The sequence below is a fragment of the Diabrotica virgifera genome, chromosome 9 (assembly GCF_917563875.1).
Source record: "Diabrotica virgifera virgifera chromosome 9, PGI_DIABVI_V3a".
Lineage (NCBI taxonomy): Eukaryota > Metazoa > Arthropoda > Insecta > Coleoptera > Chrysomelidae > Diabrotica > Diabrotica virgifera.
Window position 1 is genome coordinate 211,819,751 of NC_065451.1, and position 27,357 is coordinate 211,847,107.

The following is a 27,357-nucleotide window of genomic DNA, read 5'->3' on the forward strand; positions in this document are numbered from 1 at the left end:
AATATATATTTAAATGTTGTAACTTACCTAAATTACAAGACAATTTAATATTCTGTATTGGAATTCCATGCAGCCTAGTCACATAGTTAAATAGTTGTCCAAAATTCGTCAAAAATTCATTGCCTACGTGTACATTAGGCCGGAAACTCAGGAAAGATTTACTCTTACTTAACGCATCTTGCTCTTTGGATTTCATTGCCTGGTCGCACAAATGTAGTAAATAGTCCGGTCGTATATTGGGAAACTGTCTAACCATATCCTCGACTGTTCTGTCATGTTTATTACCTTCCCAATCAATACGGGTTGGCAATATCTTAAAATTAATATTCAAGAAATTAGAAAAAAAAATTGTACCAAAAAACAATTTTCGCGTTTTTGCATTTTTACTACCATTATATAGAGAGTCACATGTTTCAAGAAAAACCCAACCCGATTTATCATTCTAAATGAACTTAAACAGTGGAGAAATTTTTTTCTGTATCATGAGAAACCCGGCAACCCGAGATATTTTTTGTCCTATTCCACAACTTTGCATTTTTGGACATGTTGGGTTTCTGAAACGACTGATTCAATTATAAGAATATACATAGAAAATACAAACCAGGATATATTTAAGGGGGAAAATGATGATGATCATTGGCTGTACAACCCATGGTGGGTCTTGGCCTGTTCTAAAATCAGCTTCCATTCTTTCACTCAATCTTTGGTTACAAATGTGTTTTAACGGTTCTATCTCTCTAATTCTCTCTAGGTGGCCTAGCCACTGCAGCCTGTTTATTTTGATGGACCCACCAATACTAGCTACCTTCACTATAAAGGCACTAAAGATCAAAATTATAGAGCCTACGCCATAATCTGTTTTTCTGCAGGCCTTTATAAATATGTCAGAAAATTTTAAGTCCACAACAGTCTAAACATTCTTTATTGTTTTTTGTTATTATCCACATTTTTCTGACACATACATGACGACGGGCTTGATAAGAGTTCTCTATATCAATATTTTTGTTCCTTTTGTAACTGTTTGATGTTAAAAGTTTCTTTAATTCATAGCATGGTCTATTTGATAGATATACACATGTTCATTTTTGTAGTTACTGTATTTCTGTATTTTCTGTATTTTGTTACTGTTTAGTTACTGTATTTCTTTGGTTGATTTGTGGGCCTAGATATATGAACTCTCTTACTCCCTAAAAAGTATATTATGTTCCAATCATTAAGTCTTTAGGTTTTGCTTCTTGCTTATTATTTATCACCTTCATATACCTTTTAACAAAGTGGTCTCTGGCCGGAAGGAGACGAAGAGGAAGACCGTGGTCCAAATGGCTGGAAGAGGTGAAGCGAGATCTAGAGGATATGGGAATTAGAAATGCAGAAGAAAAAACAAGAGACAGAAGGAGCTGGAACCAGATATGTAATGCAGTTTAAGAAAGAGAAGAATGGAGGACTGATCCACCTCGAAAACATGGATCTAGAGAGCCTGTAAAGTCAGCGCTACCCCCATGGGTGGGTTTTAGCCACTATATAATATCGTCGCCTTAATACTATAACTTGATAACTCGAAATTAGTAGTTCTGAGATAAACGGGTTTAAAGATTTTAAAGATATTTGTGTTGCTACCATGGATCTTGGTAAATACGGAATTCACTCTGCAGCTCTAAAATACTATTCCTTAATTTTTTGGCTACTGATCTATTTAACAATACAGTGCAAATTTGTTTTCCAATATGGAAAATAACATGCAAAATTAAAGTTATCAACTTTTAGCACTACCATAATGTTAACATTTGGTAATGTCGCATGTCGTGCTAAGTGGCATCTAAGTGAACTTTTTAACAAAACTAATATTTTAAACATTATTTTGGCGAAAATTAGCCCTCTGCGATTGGGGTTGCCAGATCGCTAACAATTCTCGAATTTTTGCATTAACATGAATCGAATAAACAGATAGCAGTTACGTGGTAAACTCAACAGTTTCAAAAAAACACGTGCTACAACTAGATCACTAGAGTTATCTACCTAGTTGTAGTATTTAGTGTATGTCGTATTCACGATTATTTCGATTAAACAATAGCTTGATAACTTATCTTGTCAAGTTTTAGCACTGAATATTAGGGGCATTTGAGTTTTATCAACTTTCGTCAATCATAAATAAATACTAAACCTGTTTGGAGCGAGTTATGAAGTTTTTACACAATATGGAAGCAAATAAAATACATCTTGTGAACTAGTTATTTCAAAAACGTCAATTTTGGAGTTATCAAGTTATAGTACTAAGGTGACGATATAATATACTTAGTTTTACTTATAGCCCTATTCTTTTAATGCTGCTTCTTTTCTTCTTGCAATGATATTGATGTGAATAAATGCTAGTATTTATTCACTCCTATTAATGATGGTTCCTCTTGTTGTTATTCCAAGAGTCTCTAATAGCTTTCTCTGGGGCAATGTTGAATAGATGGCCAACGCGGGCCACATGCGGCCCTTTGAAACTTTTTGCGTGGCCCGTCAATGCACTAATGTAATTTTAGGAAAAATCGAACTTATAAAAATAATAAATTAAAGACAGAAAGACAACAGACGCTTAAGGACAACAGTTGCATGGACCGAAATTCACTAAAATATAAGGAACTTAATAAGGCAATAAAAAAAAGGATAAGACAAGACATCAGTGACTAAAATACCAAACAAATCGAAAATATTATAGGGAAAATCAAGAGTATGAAAGTGTTAAAAACTCTAAATAGGAAAGACCGACAACAAATACACCTGATAACAGATATAAATGTAATCACTATAAATGACAAAAATAATTAATAAATATTATTGAATATTACTATTTATACAGAATTATACTCATAGAAAAACCAGACAACTGCGGTATGGAAATATTAAATGTAAAATCTGAACTACCAAAATTACTAACGAGGACGTTATAAATGCCTGTCCATCGAACAAGCTGTTAGGACTAAGCTGAAAGGACATAAACGAAAATAAGGATGTGTGACGCAGGACGAAGGTGAAAGATGCAATTGGAAAAATTGCGCAAATAAAATGGAACTGGCCATGACAAAGCAATGAAATGTGGACGCGAAACATTATACCTTGGAGACCACACGAGCCCGGTCATACTAAAGCAAAACCACAAAAACGATGGCTAGACGACGTGAAACCAAAAATGGGTAGATACTGGCACTAAATACATAGCACAAAACAGAGAGAAGTGAAGAACTCATGGGGAGACCTTTGTCCAGGGATGGATGCAAACAGACTGAAGAAGAAGACTATTTAAGCTACATTTGAATATGCGGCCCGCATAAAAATTTTTATTTTGAACATGGCCCGCCATCCGAAAAAGTTGCCGACCCCTGCTCTAGAATACTTATACAACAGGTCAGATTTTCTTGTGCCCCATTTTAAAAGCTCAGAAATAATGCCATCTGCTCCAGAGACTTTGTTTTCTTTAAACTTTTGCAGAGCTTTGATGACTTTGTCCTCTTTGGGATGTTATATTTCTCTCTTTCGTCATCCATGCCTTCGAGCTGGATTTCTACTTCTTGCAACCTCATCTCACTTCTTAATTTAGTCTCTCCTCAAAATTTTCTGCCTGTCTTTCTACTATCTGGTCCTGATCATCTTTGATATCTCCTGTTCTGTTTTTAACTATCAATAATTTAGGTTTGAATTCCTTTCTATTGTGTTAACAGGGTCGGGAACAGTAAGAGGGAAAATACAGAAAGTATTTCTTCAAGTCTGAGTGGAATAAATAAGTTTTTCTTTTAAAATACTTTCTAACACATCCATACAGAGGACTTTTGTCCTAAAATGACCTATAACAACAGTGTAAAAGACATTTCAAGGAAACTACTACTTTTTACCAAACAATGTGATAGAGTTGATTGACACATAACAAGAGAGTCTCGAGTTACCATTTAAGGCTAATAGTAAACAAAATCCAACAATTTAGAATGAAATAGATACTATTTCTCATCTATTTAGTATAAGTGATTTAAAGTAGGTGTATTTTAATTTGTCTCACCTTGTGTTCCTCCAGTTCTTCATTGAAAACCTAAAAAAATAATAGTGTATTTACAATCTAGTTTCTCAACCTAACATTATGTCTATTTCTACAGTTATTAAATACTTTAACTTATCGTAAAGTATACTTACTTTTAACGTTTTCTTCAGCAAGCCAGAGGATAAGAATTTTTGGATTAAAAAATATGCATCTAAAAATCAAAATTAAGATAAGTTCTGCATCAAAGTTTGTTTGGTGTCAATGGTTTTACCTGAGTTTTGAACGTTTTCCATGTTTCGTAGATGGGAATTATGACCGTATCGAATTGAAATTTTATTAAATATTATTCATAACCTCCATTGTTGGTTTTGTTATTCATTTTATTTTTGTTTATTTGTTCTAGCTAGTTATTGCCCAGAGCCCAGAACAACGTGAGGCACTGCTTTTACTTGGACTCTTGTGCATTGGGTATTTCAGCCAGCTGTCAGATAATTCAACATGGCTGTTGAAATGGAAATGACTACTGCACCGACTGCACGGATAAGGAAAATATTTCTTGTCTAAGGAATTTACAATTCAAAAATTTCAATAAAAGTGCCGATATGTTTTAATAAAAAGAAATAATTGTGAAAAAATGTGTAGATAAATAGCTAGTATTATCTAAGAGGTTTATTATTATTAAAATTAATTGTATGTATGCTCTAAAAAGATTGCTTTTTCCAAATCAAATTTTTCTTATATTTACTTAACAGAAAGAAGTAGGTATATTATATAATGTATTAATAAAATAATAAATATAAATTGTATTTAAATATAATTTTCTTAAATTTAAATAAAATATAAGATAGATAATATGTATTAGATATTTTCCTGACAGTAGACCACAGGTAGATATGCGAATATTATTCGAAATATATAGGTACCTATACGAAAATGCAACAACTGTAAAGCTTCATTGCATGACTGGAAGATAAAGATTGGCAGAAGGGTGCGGCAAGGACATACTTTGTTGCCAAAACAGTCATGGTGTACGCATTTAAAACGATTAGAGTGGAATTACAGATGATGAAGACATTATTTATGCAGTAAAAGCTCAGACTAATGGAAAAGCCATCAGTTCAGACAATATCAATGTCGAAGAACTTTGCAGACAACGAAAGTAAACCCTGGACTTAATAATAATAACAGCAGTACATATTTAATAAGATATAAAACACATGTAAAATGCCATTAGACAGGCTAAAATCAACATTCGTAACATTACCTAAATAACCCAATTCCTTACAATACGATGAGTATCCAATATTAAGCTTGATGTCTCATTTTGTTAAAACTTTTCTCAGAATCATCCATACACAAATTTAAAAGAACCGCGAGTTTCAGATGAGTGACACCCAATTCGGGTTTCTAAAAGGATTGGGAATATGATAGAAGCTCTTTTTGCCTTAAATGTGTTAACATAACGATGAAGATGCGTCCGATTTGGGTAGGTCAAGGGTTATTTTATCGCATAACTTTTTTGTCTTTAATTTTTAAGAATTTTTGACTTTAGATTATTAACTTATGAGGTATTCTAGTACTAAAAGTTACATTTGGTATAAGTTGGTAAAATATACCGATTTTTTTTTGAAAATTTAAAAAACGAAAAATTTTCAAATCGATTTTTCTAGAAAACCGTGTATCATACCGACTTAAAGCAAGAGTACCTTTTAGTATTAGAATACCTCACAATTTAATAATCCAGTGTCAAATATGTAATAAAATAACCGTTGCCCTACCTGAAACGGACGCCTATGATCGGTACTAGAAATTCTCAATGGATGGAATCGTTTTATCTCTGGAAGATAAATATAAGTACTGATTTTCGTTTTTCTAAATTGAAGCGTTCTGGAGGTATTTAAGAAAAACTAATTACAAGACGCCATTTTCAAAGAGCTCTAGCTCCCTTAGGAAGCATTTTCGGACTAGGTGAATTGAGCTAAATTGTCTTAAAATTATTTGAAGAATCTCCTGTCTTCGTTTGTCGGTAGAGTTTCTGGACACCCTGTATATACTGGGGCAGTACGGTTAAGATAATAATGCGCTATCAGTGTTGCCACAGTTCCTGTGCGACGCTCTTGAGAGCAATCAACAACTGGTGAAGACCGACAACCCTGTGCGTTTATTACCCATTAGAAATGCATTGCCCTATCTTAGCCGTACTGCACTCTCGGTGTGAATTTCTCTCTAGTAACAGCGCCGAGTAACTTCTGGATAGTGATGTAAACTTTCGTTACTTTTGAATATTTGTAACGATTCGTTACTTTAACTATCAATACCCGCTACTTTATACTCGTTACTTTCGGTACTTTTATAATAGCAAACAAATATTTCAAACTAACAAAGTGAAATATTAGATTCTTTTTCTGATTTCTGAACCATCAAGGTTTCTTATTTTTATTATAGTCATACTTTAATAAATAATGTAATATTAAAGAAACCGTAAACCCATACCCTTCAGCAGGCCTCTGTAGTGTTTATATGTGACTAGACATCTCGTAACGCGACAATTCGTAACCGGACAACTCGTAACGGCGACAGTTCGTAACTATACAAATTCGTAACGTCAAAAGGGAATTATTCTGTTTATTTTTGTTAAGGGGATGGGTACGTATTTTCGGCTGCAATGCTATTTAAATGGGGATTCATTTTTTTTGAATCCTGAGAAAACTAATAAGTATTTTTGAAAAATTTATCGCCACGGACACCAGGTCCGTGGTGATATTTTCCAAATCGAACATTCGCTATCTTTGTCATACAACGCACTGAGTCAAATAGAATATGATGACAAGACAGTGACAGTTTTAAATATTTGACATGGCATCGGGAATATTTTGAGTTGTTAATTAAATAATATTGATAGTGTATTTGATAAATAATTGATTTAAGACGTGAACTTAATAAAAAGTTATTTATTGTTTATTATTTATGGAAGATCCAAGCAGAGAATACATCAGGATATATTCTGTGATCCAACTATTTTTTTTGTTAAAGATGTTTAAAATTGTAAGCGTTCCATAGTAACAATATATTATTAAAAAATCACTTTAACACTTTTCCTCGATTGAGTATTAGTTTTTGTTGTACATATAAATTATTACAATCACTGAATACAAAGTTAGTGTAAAAATTATCACATTTATTAACTGAATTAATAATTTGCAATTATACAAATAACAGTTTTTTTATTTAACAAATATTTCAAACTAACAAAGTGAAATATTAGATTCTTTTTCTGATTTCTGAACCATCGAGGTTTCTTATTTGTATTATAGTCATACAGTAATAAATAATGTAATATTAAAGAAACCGTAAACCCATACCCTTCAGCAGGCCTCTGTAGTGTTTATATGTGACTAGACATCTCGTAACGCGACAATTCGTAACCGGACAACTCGTAACGGCGACAGTTCGTAACTATACAAATTCGTAACGTCAAAAGGGAATTATTCTGTTTATTTTTGTTAAGGGGATGGGTACGTATTTTCGGCTGCAATGCTATTTAAATGGGGATTCATTTTTTTTGAATCCTGAGAAAACTAATAAGTATTTTTGAAAAATTTATCGCCACGGACACCAGGTCCGTGGTGATATTTTCCAAATCGAACATTCGCTATCTTTGTCATACAACGCACTGAGTCAAATAGAATATGATGACAAGACAGTGACAGTTTTAAATATTTGACATGGCATCGGGAATATTTTGAGTTGTTGATTAAATAATATTGATAGTGTATTTGATAAGTAATTGATTTAAGACGTGAACTTAATAAAAAGTTATTTATTGTTTATTATTTATGGAAGATCCAAGCAGAGAATACATCAGGATATATTCTGTGATCCAATTATTTTTTTGTTAAAGATGTTTAAAATTGTAAGCGTTCCATAGTAACAATATATTATTAAAAAATCATTTTAACACTTTTCCTCGATTGAGTATTAGTTTTTGTTGTACATATAAATTATTACAATCACTGAATACAAAGTTAGTGAAAAAATTATCACATTTATTAACTGAATTAATAATTTGCAATTATACAAATAACAGTTTTTTTATTTAACAAATATTTCAAACTAACAAAGTGAAATATTAGATTCTTTTTCTGATTTCTGAACCATCGAGGTTTCTTATTTTTATTATAGTCATACAGTAATAAATAATGTAATATTAAAGAAACCGTAAACCCATACCCTTCAGCAGGCCTCTGTAGTGTTTATATGTGACTAGACATCTCGTAACGCAACAATTCGTAACCGGACAACTCGTAACGGCGACAGTTCGTAACTATACAAATTCGTAACGTCAAAATGGAATTATTCTGTTTATTTTTGTTAAGGGGATGGGTACGTATTTTCGGCTGCAATGCTATTTAAATGGAGATTCATTTTTTTTGAATCCTGAGAAAACTAATAAGTATTGAATAACCAGAAATGATGGGAGAGCATTTAATGCTAACTTTCCACCTTTTTAAGGGGAGTGGATGTACATCCAATTGCCCCAAAATATTTATAAAGGACCACTGGAGCAATTAACAAGACAATTAGGGAAATTTCCTTCGATAATTTATTTATTTAATAAGTGTACTGTAAATAAGGGCTGATCCTAACATTGATTTAACTTATCGCAATTCTAGATAAAACGAGATTTATTTATACAAACATTAATATTATATAGTGCTTCGGGGGTGTGTAGAAAACAAAGGGTTCTGTGAAAACCATGTTAACATAAACCATAACAAAAGAGCGATACATTTCTAAAACACGTAATTTTGCAACACAACGCGTAAACACATATCGTCATTACTTCAGAGCGTTCTGAGTAAGACACTTTAACACTTTTCCTCGATTGAGTATTAGTTTTTGTTGTACATATAAATTATTACAATCACTGAATACAAAGTTAGTGAAAAAATTATCACATTTATTAACTGAATTAATAATTTGCAATTATACAAATAACAGTTTTCCAAGAACATTCAAAAGCCATCTCTTTAAAGCCAATGATGACACTGTCAAGTAGAATGACATTCTAGTAATGTTTACATATCCATACCAGTGAGAATTTTACTACACGTAATTTGCCGTGTAAAGACATAAAAAGTAGGGATAGCCATAAAATATTTGCGAATTATATACCGATGGCCTTAACGTGGAAACTAACTGTTATTACAGTTATAATTGAAATTATGTTTATCAATTTAACGAATCAGTACGGGGATACACATGTTTAACACATTTTATATTTCGTGTTTCAGAATATATTTAAAGTCTTTAAACAAAAACAAATATTTAAATACATAAAAACTTTTAACAATATTTTTAAATTTTATCCCTCTTTTGTTCCTTAAATTTGTATATACCTAGACAAAGGAATAATGAAGTAATTTTTGAAATCTATAAGCCGACAACCGTCTTTAGACATTCCCAACTTTCTAAGTAAACATTTTGTACAGGAAAGATTATAATTACCTTATTAAATGCCTTCAAAATGTTTATCCTGATAGTGCCTGATACTTATTCGTTAAATTGATAAACATAATTTCATTTATAACTGTAATAACAGCTTAGATTAATGAAAACACCGAGATGTAACATGGTTCATTGCGCAGCGTGCCAAATTCTTCTTTATCCCTACCTACGCCATTCCACCAATTGGAGTGGACATTAGCATCGTATCGTGACGAGAACCGCCGATAATGTTCGAAGCTCATATTTTGTTTCGTGCCGTTGAAGGTTAACGCAAGCAATTAAATTGTGAATATCAAAATAGTTTCTGTTTTTTTGTGATTTTAGTGTCAAAATGAGTCGATGTATTGTAAAACAATGTGTATACAACAAATCTAAAGTATGCCGACGTGATAAAAGAAGTATTCATTTGTTTACGTAAGTATTGAACAGTATTTAAATTCAAATGCCGCGCCGGTTTGTTTACATACGACACCAGGGCCAGGGTGGTATTAGGCCCGATTGTTTGTAATTGTAAAAAGTACCGAGTTACTTATTTTAGCATTGTATTGCGTTGTTTATTTTTTTATATATGTATATGCTCAAGATGTCGTAGTCTGTTAGTTGTTTATTCTAAATATATATTAATGCAATGTAATATAACTTAAAAAAATATTACAAAAATTTAGACACCATATTTCATCAAACTTCTCACATAATCATTATACAGGGTGATAAAGTAAATAAAGCATGTAAACATAAGTTAGTCATTATTACTGATTAATACAGTTACTTTTGATACATTACTTTAATTTGATGGTGTATAATCAAGAGTGTGTGATATTATTGATATGTAGACTGTGGAGTTGACTTACAAACGGATTGTCATTCAATTGCCAAAGAAGCAATAGTATTTATGTTAATATGTATTAATAGCTCTTGGAAACTTCCCGTAGGGTATTTCTTAATTGATTTATTAACTGGCAAACAAAAACAAAATTTAATATTACAATGCTTAAATTTGGTAAATCAATCTGGTGTAGAAGTGATATCACTGATATCAGTAACTTTTGATGGTGCATAAAATAATGTGACAATGGTAAAGGAGTTAGGGTGTAGTTTTCAATTAAATTCATTAAAATCTACATTTACTTTACAAAATTCAAATAAAGAAATTGCAGTTCTGTTCGACCCGTGTCATACGACAAAATTATTAAGAAACACACTAGGAGATAAACTAATTTTAGTTGATGATTATGGTGAAACTGTAGAGTGGAAATATATTAAGGAATTAAATAAACTCTTCCAATAAATCTTCCAAGCGGAAGAGGGGGTTCATTTACGAAATAAACTTAAAAAATCTCATATTAATTATAAAAAACAAAAAATGAAAGTAAGGTTGGCAACACAATTATTTAGTAACTCTGTGGCACATGCTATTGAATATTCAACACAAGTTTTACAGTTACAACAATTTAGTAACTCTGCTGCTACGGTCAATTTTATTCGTATCTTAAATAATTTGTTTGATGTTTTTAATTCTAGAAATATGTCACAAAAAGATTATAAAAAGCCTTTAAATACAGAGAATTATATCAAAATAATGACTTTTTAACCGAAACTGCTGAATATTTAAAATCATTAACTTTAGTTAACGGGGTAAAGCTTTGCGAAAGCAAGAGAAAAATGGGAGTTTTGGGATTTCTATTTTGTATTAATAGTCTTCAACATTTGTACAAACAATTAGTGGAAACAAATTTATTAGTGTATATTCCAACCTATAAATTAAGTCAAGATCAGAACTTTTTTTGGGTTAATTAGATCAATGGGGGGTTATAACAATAATCCAACTGCTAAACAGTTTAAGGCAGCTTATAAAAAAATGTTAAAACATTTAGAACTAAGGGATAGTTTTAAAGGAAATTGTATTCCTTTAGAACTGATTACAGTTTATGGCTCCTGAAAAAATAATTAATAAGTCTTGTGGCAGAGAACGAATTGTTGAAGACGAATGTGTTGATGAAAACGATGACATACCCAATACGAATTTTATATCACTTCAATTAAGGAACTTATCATTTACACATTACAAGAGAGAAGTTATTATATACATTTCAGGATATGTCGTTTATAAAATATCGAAAATTTTGAAATGTGAACACTGTGTAAACGCATTTATAATAGGAGACCGAGCAGACTTGTTGACATCATTCATCAACCAAAGAGATACATTAAATTTAACTTATCCATCCAACGATGTTGTTATTATTTGCTCTACTTCCGAAAAAGTGCTACAGTGCCACATAAACATTAATAAAAGTATTAATGTTAATATTGTTAATGCCCAAATATTAAAATAGTTAACAGAACAATTATTATTTAAGAACTTAAACAACCATTTCAAACATTATTCCTTTTTAGAGTCACATTATTCCAATTTATTAAAATTAATAATTTTCACCTACATTAACGTCCGAATTCATCATTATAATAAAACAATTATAGATACTAGTAAAAGTAAAAGAATTTTTCATAATAAAATGACATTATTCTCTGGACAATGAAAATATTTTTTAGTTTTTGATCATTGATTATTTTTATTGTAAAACTTTATGTTGTTTTTTGTGATTAGTCAATACGATTAGTGTAATTAGTTAAATAAGTGTATATTAATTTGTGTTATATTCGGAACTAATTCAATAAATATTATTAATTATTCTGAATCCAACTCTGTTTCATTTATGTAGAAGCTCCCCACCCCTGCAATTCTGTTTAGAAACAAGGCAACATTCGCGCAGCTATCTAAATAGGTTCATGTTACATCTCGGGCTTCTTAAATCTATGAATAACAGTTAGTTTCCACGTTAACAAAAATAAACCGAATAATTCAATTTGGACGTTACGAATTTGTATAGTTGCGAACTGTCACCGTTACGAATTGTCCGGTTACCAACTGTCGCGTTACGAGATGTCATGGAACCATTTCATCCCCTCACCTTTGCCTAGATTTATCTCTCGAAGTGCTAAAGTACCGATACAGACATGCCAATCGACAAAGTATTTGTTTGGTTTGATGTTACCGACATGGTTGAGTGTAGGTCGGGGCAGATTATCATGCACGTAGCGTTTACTTTCCGAAAAACATTTATCTTAATGGTTTTAAATATGAACAATTCACACTGTCCGGAATGTATCGTATCAGACACCTCTTTGTAAAATCAGGTTTTTAGGAGACTACGCTACGTGCTGGAAACGATGCGTACATGATAATCTGCCGCGACCTTTTCGCCAGTTTACTTGTACCGAAAGTAATGAGTATTTCTAACAACGAGGAATCGTTACTTTGGGTATTGGACAAATAATACCAGTTACTTTGTAACGGGTAGGTACTCTTTTTACATCACTATTATTTCTCGACTTTCTCGAGATGGAACCGTTATGCGAGGTCGGTCGGAAGTAACCTTTTCGTTACAATACGCATTAAAAAATAAAACAACGCACAGCTTGAAATATTTCTTTAATTACTGAAAATAGTTTCAACTTCACAACAAATTAAAAAGTTTTTTCCTTAACCGTAAATTATCTTAGGTACAATTACAAGAAGGAATTCATTATAAAATAATTACAATAATAGAAAGATTGTATCTGTTAAAAATCACTTAAAAACAAGTAACAAAAAATAAATATTATTGGACGAATGTAAACATAGCATATGTTATGGCTTAGCTATAAAATAAAAACATCTCACAAGAAGCCTTTGAACACTAATGACCACTTTCAGAATTATCTGTATCAGTGAATTTATCATTTTGACAGTCATATGCGTTTTAAGTATTCTAAGAGGTTTGTGAAATATTTACTATATGTGAGTTATATTCAAGTCTTCGTCGTGGTAATACTGAATAGTTTTACAACCATAGAAATGCATATAAACGGCTACAATAAAGAAAAAAAAAAAATAACAGAAACAATAAAAAACAAAGGGTGCCCCCTTTAATTTAGGCAAAATGACCCCACGGCCAGAATTTAATTTTTAAACTTTTTTTACGTTCTATGTGAATAAAAAATAAGACTCAGTGTAATTTTTTTAGCCAGCGACCCCCTTTCTTAACCCCCAAAAACGTAACTTTTTCGTTTTTATTTTTTTCCGATGGGCTGCAATCAATATTGAAATTTCAAAAAATTCACACGCTCAGTTGAGGCTTTTACAAAACTTGTCTATTTTATAGACCCGTAGATTGAGTGTACACTAGTGATGTTGATTATAGTTACTTTCGAGTAATCGTTACAAATCGTTACTTTTGTATAAAGTAATCATTTACAGTATTCGTTACTTTGATTACTATGATTACTTTTGTTACTTTTGTATTTGAGTACCGGTAATCATATCGAGAATCGTATTTCTCAGTAGCACCGATCTGTTTAATGGATAAAAATGATTTGATTACTATGATTACTTTTGTATTTGAACCGGTAATCATATCGTGAATGGTATTTCTCAGTAGGTGTTTTATTTTTATTTTCATTCTGTGAATATCTACTATCTAATCTACATCGGCAAATCGCGTAGATCTAGATAAAAATAAAGGGTTTTCGCATTCGATTTTTGTTAATGACATACATTACATATTTTACGTATACCATTATACCTCCCTCTGCTTCATCTTCTATCTTCTCCTCACCCTCACACCCTTAAAACGCTTCATAACGATAACGATATTCGATAAGACTCGTAAAATACCGGTCCCGTCCGTTACTCGCTGGGATACGATTGGTAGAAAGTAACGAAGTAATCAGAGTAATCAAAAGTAGATACAATAGTCGTTACTCGCTCTAATACGATTGGTATGAAGTAACGAAGTAATCAAAGTAGCGATTTGCCTCTCTGTATAGTAATCGTTACTTTCAATATTCGTAAGTAACGAGTACTTTGTAACGAATAGATACTTTTTCAACATCTCTAGTGTACACAACCTAAAAATTAATTTTTTTGAAGTTATACTTCTTTAGACCATAGAGTTATATATTAACATAGAGAGAGTGTCTTTCAGAGCGAAGTGACGACACCATCTTTTTTATTTGGATTAGTGCTGTTTCACTCTTACGCACAGTAAAGCTGCTATAGTTGTCCTCCTCTTCCGTGCCTATGTTCACACTGAATGTCATCATAGATTTTCGATACAATGTGTTAGAAAGAGATGCAGCAAACCAGTCCATGAGATCTTGTCGTCAGGAAGCGCGGAAGGTAGGCTCCCTCTATGTTAATATATACCTCTATGCTTTAGACACGAGAGTGAATTTTTACATTCCCTGGCGCATGCGCACACCGACGCTATCTTATTAGTCGCTCAAACGTTATAAGGGATCTGATTGGGTGTTAAAATCATCTGTCAATAATTGTTGGATATTATGGATAAACAAATGTGTATATTAGTTTTTATTATTGTGATGGCAGAGAAAAAAATAAGTTTATAATTGTAGTGACTTTTTAAATAGTTTTTAAAAGCGACAGGTACGTAATAATTGTAAATGTTTCAGTATCCTAATAAAAAATTACATAGGTACCTACCTATTTGGAAAATTTAAAATGAACATATCAAAATAGTATGTAATGATTTACATAATTTGATTACCATCAAAATTTCTGTCAATATTCACCTAATATATTGTTTTATTGCTCTATGTTTTGTTGTACCTATTTTATTATTTCAATATTCTACAAAAATCAAAATAATTTGGCCAAATTCAGAACTGTCAAAAGTTTAAACTGTTTAGTTCGTCGATCTTCCCACATAATGCATGTGTCTCCGTGGGTAAAAGTGTAAGATGAATGATTTCCAATACTAACTGCGCAAAAATAAGCGGGTTCGAACCCCAAGAGAAACTTTTATTTTTTATTTATTTTTATACATTTTATGATTGTAAGAATATTTATTATATATTTTTTTTTTCAGAAAATACGTATTTAGTTAACAATTTTTCCGACAATTATTGTTCAGAAATCCTTTGTGGCATTTTTCAATGTGTTTGTGTGTGTTTTATTTTTTTAATTTTTGGTACTGTTTTAATTTTTTTGAAAAGTAGTAAGTATTAGAATTAGTTTAATATTTAAATAAAATATAAATAAACTGTTTAAAGGATATTAATTTCGTTGAAATTATATAATAGAAGTATAACTTCTTACGTGAGTACAAAGTACACACACACATTCTTTTTTTCAAAAAAAAGCGTACAACTTTTCTTTTTGGAGATTTTAATTTTGATCTAATTTTTTTTCGTATATTATATCAAAATATATATATTTCTGATCTTGTTGCAGATTTTTCCGTAAGGTGTGCCACCTTTAAAGACCTAAAAACTGATATTTAGGGGTTTTGAAGATTTTCCCCATTTTATAGACTGCAAAATAGATCAAATCAAATTTTCTTAGAGGTTGTACCTATATAATTTTAAGTAACTGATTCCTATGGGGCATTCAAAAATTGTCTTGAAAACCCTGTTTTCAGGACTTTAAAGTTTTTTTGCTAAATTAATCATATTTTTTAGATCAATGCAAACTGAATTAGTGCATCACCAATCCAAAAAATATAAAAAATGATAGTTTCAGGCATCAAAGAGGCAAATACAACCATAGTTTATTCGAACACTAGGTTTTCAGAGGTTTTTGTGGGATTTTTACTGAATTTACCCAACTTTTTTTTAACTTTATACATCATTAAACAACATGGTTTCAAATATTTTATAAAATGAACATGAGATGATCCATATTCAGAGAAGCTAAAGGATTTTAGAAACATTCGAAAACCCCGTTATTTTTAAATGCGCGGCTTTTAAATGCACAAGGTAAAAAATCCGGAAAAAACTTCCAAAAACATTTGAAAACGGGGTTTTTCGTATCAGATGAAGTCACACATATTTCTCTACAGCTGGAAATACATCATCTCATGTTTTTCACGAATATACTTTGAAACGTGCCATTGAGTCATATTTTAATCATATAGAACTAAAAAAAAAATCCAAAAATTGAATTCTGAGAATGAGGGGGACATTTTGCTTATCTTACTAGGGGTACCGTTTGTATAGCGATTTTAATGACCTATAGAAATGAAAAAAAAAATAATTTTCTGTGATTAATTTTGTTAACTATTATGTAAAATACTCTAAAAACACTGTTATTTGTCACAATGACAATAATCGATCAATATAGACCATCATCAGAAAATTTTCTACGATCCTCCAGATCGTATACATGGAATTTTGAACAGTTTGTTTATTATTGACGTTTTATAAACTATTGGAAATAAAGCAAGCAAAGTACAACGCACACATCTTATGGAAAATGTAATAATACTCAAACACAATAAAATTTACATGAATACTCATAGATTCATCTCGAAATTACAATCATTTCATATCATTACACCAACTCTGAATTTCTATTAATAACGGCGTAAATTGATATAAATAAATCTAAAGTGAGAAAAGAGATATTTTGTGAAAAGGCAGTTGGTAAATCCTTCTACAGGTATTACGGACTCTAATAGATAATAAATGACAATGCACTTCCAGTGACGGACTGGAAAATAAGGATCAACCTTACGCTGGGCTAAGCGTTCAATTTTCAATAGCGATAATATATTTTAAACCATTTTATTTTATGAATAAGACAGTTTTATGGACTTCAAAAATGTGATTTCCGTAAACTTTAATTAGCAACGATATTGGCGCAACGATATGAAATAATTGTAATTTCGCGACGAATCTATTCATTTAAAATTGTCCATAAGATGTGTGCGGTATTTTTTGGCGAAAAAATGCCTAAACTTCTATAGATCATTAATTTTTTGAAGCTCCTACCTATAAAATTGTTGTCCATAAGATTATTGTGAGATTTTTCACGATCTCCCGATTATTCATAAATTAGTTATAAACGACTTAGTTTTGTTTTGTACACTATATATAATTATATATTTTTAAGTACTAATTTGTAAATAATAAATCATTAAAAAGAAAAAAAAACAATCAGAAGCGTTTTAAGGCAGCGAATAATGTGAGCAATAATAATCTGCGCCATTTTAACTTTTTACTATCCATTTTAAGACAAATATAGATATAATAATAAAATGTGTAAAAATATCCTTATTGGCTATTAAAATATTCAGCCTTTTCTTTTGACGTGACAGTTTTGCTGATATAACATTGTTTATGCTCTATAAACAGCTATGGTATTTCCTAATGACATAAAAATTGGTAGAACAGTTAACAACGCAGCTTATGACGTCACTCCCAGGTTATAACAAATGAAATGTAGACTAACTCTCCATTAACTATCTAAAAAGCTAGAACAAAAGCGGAATGTAGGGTATTTAGATGGCAACTGATAAGATATTTCCTAAAAATTAATTGAACAGTTGGCAACGCAGCTTTTGACGTCACTCCCAGGTCACAACAAATGAAGCGTAGACTAACCCTAACACAAAACATTCCTGGAATGTACTATCAAAGTTCAATTAATGTTTGAATATCCTGGACATTCAAGGAACATTCGGTGAACATCTGATTAAATCATTGGTGGAATGTTACCACAAGACATTCTATGAACATACTAATAATGTCCTATATTTTAAGTGAGGCCATTAACTATTCAGTTTGCGTTCATTTTCAAATTTGCCGCGCGTGTTCTATGTAAGTAGGGTCGCGTGCGGCGTTGTCATCACCATCATATTTCCTTTTCATGATAACCTAAACATTTATGATTGGATGAAAAATGGAAATTAGAATTAGTGGCTTTTTTTGCTGTTCTGTATGTTAGTTTTGCTCTGCCTGGATCTCTTTTGTTTAAACAATTATGTAAGTATTATAAAATCCGGTTTCAATTTTCTTTATTCTTTATGAAACGAATTAGGTATTTATGCATATTATTACCTGTAGATAGTACCTATTTCTTTTGATTTTTAAACCAGTTAAAAAACCAGGAAGGAAAAGTATAGCCTTGTGGCTATGAGAGGCAAAAGAAAGATATATTATGTAAAAAGTGTATTGGCTAGTTGAAAGAAACTCCACATTGTCGATGCATAATAAGTTATTACTTTATAAACAAATATTAAGACATATATGGACTTATGGATGCCCACTATGGGGGTGTACTTACTAGACCAAGTAATATAAAAATTATACAAAGATTCCAGAACAAAATACTGAGAAGTATTGTAGATGCTCCTTGGTATGTGACAAGCAGTGATCTCTATAAGGACCTAGAAATGGAACCTGGATATAATCATCAAGAAGATGGCAGGAAGTCACGAGCAACAACTTCATAACTACGAGAATATTGAGGAAATCCAGCTCCTCGATACTACTGGGCAATCTAGAAGATTGAAGAGGACAAAGCCTTTTGAACTAGTTTGAGTGATAGGTGATAGTGAAAAGCAGAGCATAGTGCTTGTGTGCCTGTGTATGTTAGAATAGTGCAGGATCTTGTTAGATTAGATAAGAGACGTTATGGGGTAAGCTCTTCATTTTAAGGAACAGTAGTAATTTAGGTTAAATTAAGATAGCTCATTGGTAAGTTATGGCCAGATTGTAATTGTAACGTACAATTCAATACAATGAATCATCATCGTAGTGATGATTATGGAAAAGAATATATGACAAGATTTTGTGAAATAAAAATGTTTATATTTATCAAGGATGTATTATTTGGTATGGCCACATATACTTCTGGTATATCGTCGGTGATGTGACAATACCTCCTATCTGCTTTTTCATGAATTTTGTAGAAGACGAAAAATCATTTTTAGGGTCATCTCCTTTTTTCACCTGTAAATTTTGACATGTTTTGTAGTAAATAGATAGTTGAATTTACTACAAAACATGTCAAAAAATATCATATGAAAACAGGAGGTGACTGTGAAAAAAAGTTTTTAGTCTCCCTTACAAAACTCGTGAAAAAACAAATCAGAGGTATTATGTCACATCAGCGACTATATCCAGGGAATGTCTAAATAATATACTGTGAATGTCCAAAGAACATTCGTAGACATTCATGGAATGTTCCAACAAGACATTCAAGGAATGTTTAAAATGCTGACAAAGGACTTTCCTGGGACATTTAGGGGACATTGTTGTGCTTTTGAGGACATTCCAGGAATGTTTTTAATGTCCTCTGTGTACATTCTAGGAACATACTTGGAATGTTTGGTGTTATTAGGGAAGTCTCCATTAAATATCTAAAAGGCCGAAAAAAGCGGGATGTAGGTGTCAATTCTGCTAAAAAATGGGTTTTTTCAAACATTTAAATGATATCTAGCATTATTATAAATAATGCTCTGGAGATGAAATAAATGCTAGGTATTTAGTTAAATTATGTGGAACATACAGGGCGAGTCAGTCTGTACGTTCTTAACGATTTATGAGATCATATTCCCATAAAACTACAAATAAATTATTTGTTAAATTATCCTTTTAGAAAAATACATAGCCCCTTCAATTATACATCATCCGCCACTGTATATATCACTCATATAAATCATTTTCAATATAATCGATAAAATATAAAAATATTTGCTATAAAACTGTTTAAAAATTGCATTTCACTAATTCAATTTCTTCTTTTACCTATTAACTTAAGCTACAGCTGCTTTGAAAAATACGAGTAATACAGGGTGTATCAAAAGTATTGATGCAGAGATGTTTAACCCTAGGACCACACTGTGAGGTCTCAGTTAACCCAAGTTGTGGTTCTAGGGTTAAATATCAATAAATGTATATTTTTGAAAGTGAATGTTTATAATTACATAAAAAAATTGTATACTGTTGTATAAATCGAAAAAAAAAACAGATAAATAGGTACTAACATTTAATATTACATTTAAATAAATATATAAATAAGAATGCTAAGATTTGCAAAGTTGTGGAGGCTAGAAATTAAAATGGAGGTAGGCAAAACAATAATTTGTATTACTGGTTGCCTATATTTGGAATAAATTTTAAAAATATCAACGATGCCCTTCATAAAAGTGTACAGACTCTCTGTAACGAATAAAAATGTTCAAATGAGAGAATAAAATGTTCGCACACCTTATTAGCCTGATTTTGCACCATGTGATTTTTATCTCTTTATGACAACCTTTTCGCTACACCCTGTATTTTAAACGAACTACTGCATAAAATTGGATAATAAAAGGTTTCACCAAAATGCGCAGACACTGCGTAAATGAAAGACACCTAAACTTGCACGTTCTGCATAACCTTCTCCTGCAGCAACATCCTCATCTCGGTTTCCACTAACAGTTGATTCCTCAAGCCCTCGATGGTTTGGTTTTGCTTCCTTACTGCTTCCTCTAGTGCTTCTAGTCGTTCCAAGATGTCAGCGGTGGTCACTACCCTAATGCTTCCAGAGCTTGGTGAAGGAACAGGTTTCATTGGAGATATTTTGGGAGGAATGGGTTCTTTTGGAATGACTATAGGTTGACTAGGAGTTGGGGGAATGTCCTTTGTTATGTGTGTAGTGGTCGGTCGAGGTGGAGGTGGACCTTTTTCCGGTCTGTGTGGTTCGGTAGGCGTTTTTAGCTTAGGATGTATCGGAGACATTGAATTTGGTGAATCCAACTGGAAAATTGCAAACGTTAGAAACTTATCTTAATATTTGTCAGCTACTGGATGCCTTAGCTTACTGCTGTCATATTAGGCGAGCGGCAGCAACCCTTAAAATTACGTTATACTGACCACGAAAATCAACTTTAAGGTGAATGACCAAATTTAGTCACTCTTTATGTTTTCGAGGTCGCTGATTCCGAATATGAAGTTAATTTTTATCTAAAAGTGGTGGAACATGTTCAAAAATCAAATTTTAGGCAAACATGCGAAACATCAATTTTGATGCTTTTTCAACTTTACCTCGCTGTATTTTTGGTCGCTGTAAATATTTCCTTTTGAAAATTTTACTGTGTAATATTTGAAGTATTTGGATAACAACGAGATTTATCTGAGATGTTTAGACAAATTAAATGAGACATTGTTAACTTTTAAACATTTTGTCGTCAGACTTCGTTAGTTTCATGTTTACTTAAAAAAGTTGTGTGACAAAATTTTTAGTTTATAAATTGATCAACACAGTATTAAAACATGCGCCATGAAGAACTGGAAAATTTCAAGTCAAAATATGCAATAGGAAAAAAGTTATGTGACTTTATAGACGAGTGGCACTCCCCAAAAAAAACGCTTATTTCTCTAGATACTGAGCAGTATTACTGAGCTAGTCTAGTCAGTATACTAACTATATACGCCACTGAGTGGGGTGGTGAATGGCTAAGTTTGAACTTACTATATGTTTTTAATGGTGCTGAAAACGAAAATGAGGTTTATTTGTCAAAAACATTGTCAAAATCGTAATTTTACCCTAAGAATAAAAAAAAACAAATCAAGTTTTTCTTAAAATTTAAAGTTGCACCATTTTTTTTTCTATAAAACATTTTGTTCTTTGTACTCTATATTTTAACATAAACTTGATTAAAAAGCTAAATTTCAAATTTTGTTACTCACCTTTTGCGATTAAACTTTGCAATTCAGGAATTTGCCCATGTTACCTTAAGCAATTCATTACTTTTATTGTAATAAGACAGAAAGATTGAAACAGGTTCCATTGTCTTCAGAAAGGTGAGAAATATATAGTATAAAAATTTCAGGAAAAAATATTAAAATGGAACAGAGTTGTATCGAGTTAAACGCAAAAAAACGTGATTTAATTTTTTTTATTTTTAGGGTAAAATTACGATTTTGACAATGTTCCCCCACGTCAAATTCAAAACAAACCTAATTTTCGTTTTCAGCTCCATCAAAAACATAAAGTATGACCAAAATTAACCATTCACCACACCGTGGTCAGTATCTCGAGAAATAAGCGTTTTTTGGGGTGTGCCGCTCGTCTATAAAGTCACATAACTTTTTTCTATTGCATATTTTGACAAAATTTTCCAGAAAATTTCTTCATGAATTATGCTTTATTGTTGTGCTGGTTAAAATTATAAACTAAAAAGTTTTGTCACTCAACTTTTTTAAGTAAACATGAAACTAACGAAATCTGACGACAAAATGTTTAAAAATTAACTACTCATCTTTTAATTTCTTTAAACAGTTTGGATAAATCTCATTTTTATCTAAATACTTCTAAAATGACACAGTAAAATTTTCAAAAGGAAATATTTACAGCGACCAAAGATACAGCGATGTAAATTTGGAAAATCATGAAAATTGATTCTTCGCATTTTTGCATAAAATTTTATTTTTGAACATATTCCACCAATTCTAGAAAAAAATAAACCTCATATTCGGATTCAGCGCCTCGAAAACATAAAGAGTGACTAAATTTGGTCATTCACCTTAAAGTTGATTTTCGTGGTCGGTATAACGTAATTTTAGGGGTTAGGACCATACGAGTAGCTAATGTTACCAAAGCAGCAGCTTAAGAACTATCTCTTACCTCTTTTTCTTTTTCAGGCGTTCCTTCCACTTCCCCTGGCTGTCCCTCCATTGACGTCATCATAGTTCTTTTGACTTGGTTCTGCTTCATTTCCTCCAGCCATGGAGGAGGAGATCCTTTATTTTTATGACGAGGTTTGACTTCATTATCTATCATCTGCGAGTCGTGGTGGTTCGCTTCGACAATGTTTCCGTTGGACATCGTCGTGGAATCATCTTTGTGCATTATAGTAGTGGGTGGACGACGACCTGATAGTAATAATTTGTTACTATATCCATTGATAATAAAAATAGGGATAAAGAGGATACATAATATGTCAAAACTCAGATACAAACTACTCAAAATCAAGATGGTAAACACTGGGATCCGATAGCCCGCTGATCAAGTGCATAGGATCATTGACATTATAGAAATGGCACTGGAAGAAATGGATTACAAACAGTATTCAAATCAAACTTGCCAAACACTTTAAAGGCAAAAATGTTCGATCAGTATGTGTTGGCAGTTCTGACAAACGGAACTGAAACTTGGGCTTTTAACAACATCGTAGGCTACGAACTTCAAGTGACTCAAGAGAGCTATGGAACGGAGAATGCTCAACATTAAGCTCAGTGATCGCAACTCCAATGAAGAAATAAGAACACTATCAAAAGTAACAGATTTAATCCAAAAGATTGCATGTTAAAATGGAACTGGGTAGGACACATAGGAAGAATGGAAGACAACCGCTGGGCAAAACGAATTCTCCAGTAGTGACCAAGGGCAAGCAGAAGAAGTAGAGGCAGACCTCAAACAAGATAGACTGATGACATCAAGCGAATGGCTGACCACGAATAGATGCAAAAAACAGCAAACATATATATGAATGGACACACCTAAGGCTACGGCTCCACGGGCGAGAAATTGACGCTAGCAGCAGCAGTAAAATGAACTTAAGGTTCGAACGGAATGGGACTAGCCGAACTGAACCGACTACGCACAAGTCCTGTAGTCGGTACAGTTCGGCTATTCCTATTCCGTTCCGCGGAACCTTAAGTTCATTTTACTGCTACTGCTAGCGTCAATTTCTCGCCCGTGGAGCCGTAGCCTAAGGGAGGCTTACATTCGACGATGGATGGAATAGCCGTTGATGATGATGATGACTGGAAGAAAAGAAAGTTTGCACCATTGTATTCCTGGATGCAGAACAAGCATTCGACACCATGTGGTACAAAAGATTAATACATAAACTGCGCTATCATCTACCAGAACAGTACGCTTAACTTTTAAAATCATACACATCAGACAGATGCTTCAGAGTAAAGCAGGAGGAACCCTACTCTGATTTGAGACAGAGCTGGTGTGAGACTCCAGCTGGTGTTCCACAAAAAGTGCCCTTGGACCAGTTCTGTATATGTTATACACCAGAGATATCCTTCAACTAAATCGAGATATTATTGCCACATTTGCTGATGACACGGCAATTATCTCAGTTGGAAATAATCATCAAGAAGCAGTACATAACCTTCAGAACTCCATAGATCAAATCGATAACTGGAATAAAGCATGAAGAGTTAAGTTGAATGAAACAAAATCGATAAATTATGATTTTACCAATTAAAGGAAACCATACATATTAATCAGAATATACAGTATGGTGCAAATGAAAGGAATAAATTCGTTATTTCGTAAACCGGCGACTTTAAGGAAAAAACCCGAAACAGGTCGATTTTTATTTTTAAATTATGATATTTTGGCATATATGTCATACTAGTCACGTCATCCATCTGGGCGTGATGACGTAATCGATGATTTTTTTAAATGAGAATATGGGTCGTGTGCGAGCTCATTTGAAAGGGTATTCAATTCCCTATTCAGTAATATAAATATTTACATAATTATTGATACAGGTTGCTCAAAAAAAAAAATTTAATTAAATTATTTGACAAAAAAAGAAGAATGTATGTAATTTATTGAATTCAAAATGCATTTTACTGATGTCAGAAATCAGACAAAAATGTTTATATTACAAATAAACATTGCTTTTCGCTTAAATTAAATGTCCAAACTTCCAAGGGGCAAGTGGCTGGCGGGAGCTGGCTTAACATTGAATTTCATCGAAAAGCAATGTTTATATCTGAAATAAACATTTTTTTTCTGTTTTAGGGAAACAGTAAAATGTATTTTGAGTTAAATAAATTACATGCATTTTTCTTTTCTTTATCAAATAATTTAAATAAAAATTTTTTTTGAACCCTCTGTACAAATAGTTATGTAAATGTTTATATTACTGAATAGAGAATTGAATGACCTTTCAAATGAGCTAGCACACGACCCCTATTCCAATTTAAAAAAATAATCGATTACGTCATCACGCCCAAATGGATGACGTGACTAGTATAACATATATGCCAAAATATCATAATTTAAAAATAAAAATCGACCTGTTTCGGGATTTTCCCTTAAAGTTGCCGGTTTACGAAATAACGAATTTATTCCTTTCATTTGCACCATACTGTATGATATCCAGGTTCCATATTTATAATATGTACTGCAAAATATATTATTTGAGTATATAAGAGCTTGGAATCAGATATTAAAAAATATATTGGTTGCTTGGATGTGACTCCAAATTATCAATTCATAATAGTTGCTACTCTACAATTAAATCCTTAAGTCTGTTTGGAGTTATGGAATAAAACTATGGGGGTAAAATGTAAAAATAATGCAACGCTTCCAGAACATGGTACCTACTAAGGAACATCATAGATGTCCCTGGTACCTTAGAAACAGTAACATTTACAAAGATCTGGGGATCAACACCGTTAGACAGACTATCTCTAAACTTGCCCGGAACCACGAAGACAGGCTCCATCGTCACGTGAATCTTAAGGACCACCAGCTTAACAACTGGGCAACACGAACCAGATCAGACGAATCCAATGAACTAAACCGTATGAGCAAGTGTAGTGCGCATAGTGCGGTAGTGTACCAGTTAATTGTAGTGTAAATATTATGCTGATATATTATAAACTAAAAAAATACTGATAAGTAAGACTTGAGCTTAGAAAAATTTAGTTAGATTACGTTAGATTTAAGTTACTAATTATTGTTCTATCAGTGAACAGATTGTAATGTTACTCCGAGTGGAGTGGACAATTCGTTGTAATATAATATTCGAATCGTTTTCTAATGCCGTGTCCGTTTCTTCTCGATCGACGATGATAAATAAATGTTTGAAGTTATGGAGTAAAAAATATAGTTTTATTGACATCTACTGAATTATTACACTACAAATGTTGGTTAGGCAAAATTTTATAATAGACTGCGCTCAAAAGATTCCAAATCCCTTAATTTATAAGTTCACAAATAAGGTATACCTCAGCATAGAGGTTAATGAATCTATCACAGTAACAAACTTTGAACTTTAAAGCTTACAATACAGTTTAATCGAGGATCCAATTGCAACACAAGGAAGTTCAATTATAATTTACACTATTTGGTAATTTATTCAGTTTGCAGAAAGTTGAATGACTCTGATTAGTAAGCTATTAATCGAAAACTTATGAAGTTAAGATTAATTTGAGATTACAAATTAAGGGATTGATTTGTGATTGAATTACCGCATTAAAAAACTTACCGGGAGCTTTGACTCTGCCAGCCCGAACATCGCCCAACAAAGGTCTCCTTTCGACTTGGTCAAAGGCATTCTCTGTATTTTCTACCACTACTTCTTTCTCCTTGTGCATCGTCATTCGACTGCTCGCTGTTCCATCTACGACGTCTACGATCTTCTTCTTGATTTCGGAAATGAACCCGGTGCCAGAACCAGAAGGTGACTTCTTGATCGAGACTACAGGCTTTTTGCTCGGAACTGGAGGAGTCTTGTTATGAATGCTATCACCTGGACTTGGAGAGTCGCTTTTATCAATTTTTTCCGATTTGGGTTCTAAAGATTTTCGTTGCGAAGCTACTGATTTTATGGCACCTAGAAAAAAAAATTGTTAGTTATTAGGTTTGAAAATTAATATTAGTAAAACGAGGTCCATGAGAATAAATGCAAAGAACGAAACGGAATTTACTATCGACAACATGCAGATTGAAAATGTGGAAAACTTTACGTATCTTGGAAGTGTCATAACAGAAAACGGAGATGCAGAAGACGATATTCGTATGAGAATACGAAAAGCTCAACAAGCATTCAGCATGCTCAACCCTGTTCGGAGGTCTGGCGAGTATTCTACAAGGACAAAGATCCGAATATTCCAGTCAAACGTCATTCTGTTCTACTCTACTGATGTGAAACCTGGAAAGTGACAAAAACCCTTACAGACAAACTGCAGGTCTTTGTTAACAAATGCCTACGAAGAATTGTTCGTATTTTCTGGCCAAACATTAT

At 32.3% G+C, this 27,357-nt stretch overlaps 2 protein-coding genes across 3 annotated transcripts in view; both read right to left on the reverse strand.

Annotated features, from left to right (window-relative positions):
- The window catches only part of LOC114326091 (bromodomain and WD repeat-containing protein 3), a 62,538-nt gene extending 58,063 nt beyond the window's left edge, over positions 1–4,475 (reverse strand). For both annotated transcript variants that reach the window (XM_050662417.1, XM_050662416.1), the window contains exons 1-4: positions 4,287–4,475; positions 4,168–4,226; positions 4,037–4,066; positions 28–313 (exon numbers count right to left, since the gene is read on the reverse strand). In XM_050662417.1, coding sequence (XP_050518374.1) covers positions 28–313; positions 4,037–4,066; positions 4,168–4,226; positions 4,287–4,308 — 397 coding nt within the window. In that variant the 5' untranslated portion in view covers positions 4,309–4,475. The remainder of the gene's footprint in view (positions 1–27; positions 314–4,036; positions 4,067–4,167; positions 4,227–4,286) is intronic.
- Positions 4,476–12,999: 8,524 nt separating this feature from the next.
- The window catches only part of LOC114326105 (CD2-associated protein), a 50,809-nt gene continuing 36,451 nt past the window's right edge, over positions 13,000–27,357 (reverse strand). The window contains exons 5-7 of the mRNA XM_028274336.2: positions 26,599–26,946; positions 22,980–23,227; positions 13,000–21,109 (exon numbers count right to left, since the gene is read on the reverse strand). Of these exons, the coding sequence (XP_028130137.2) occupies positions 20,726–21,109; positions 22,980–23,227; positions 26,599–26,946 (980 nt within the window). The 3' untranslated portion in view covers positions 13,000–20,725. The remainder of the gene's footprint in view (positions 21,110–22,979; positions 23,228–26,598; positions 26,947–27,357) is intronic.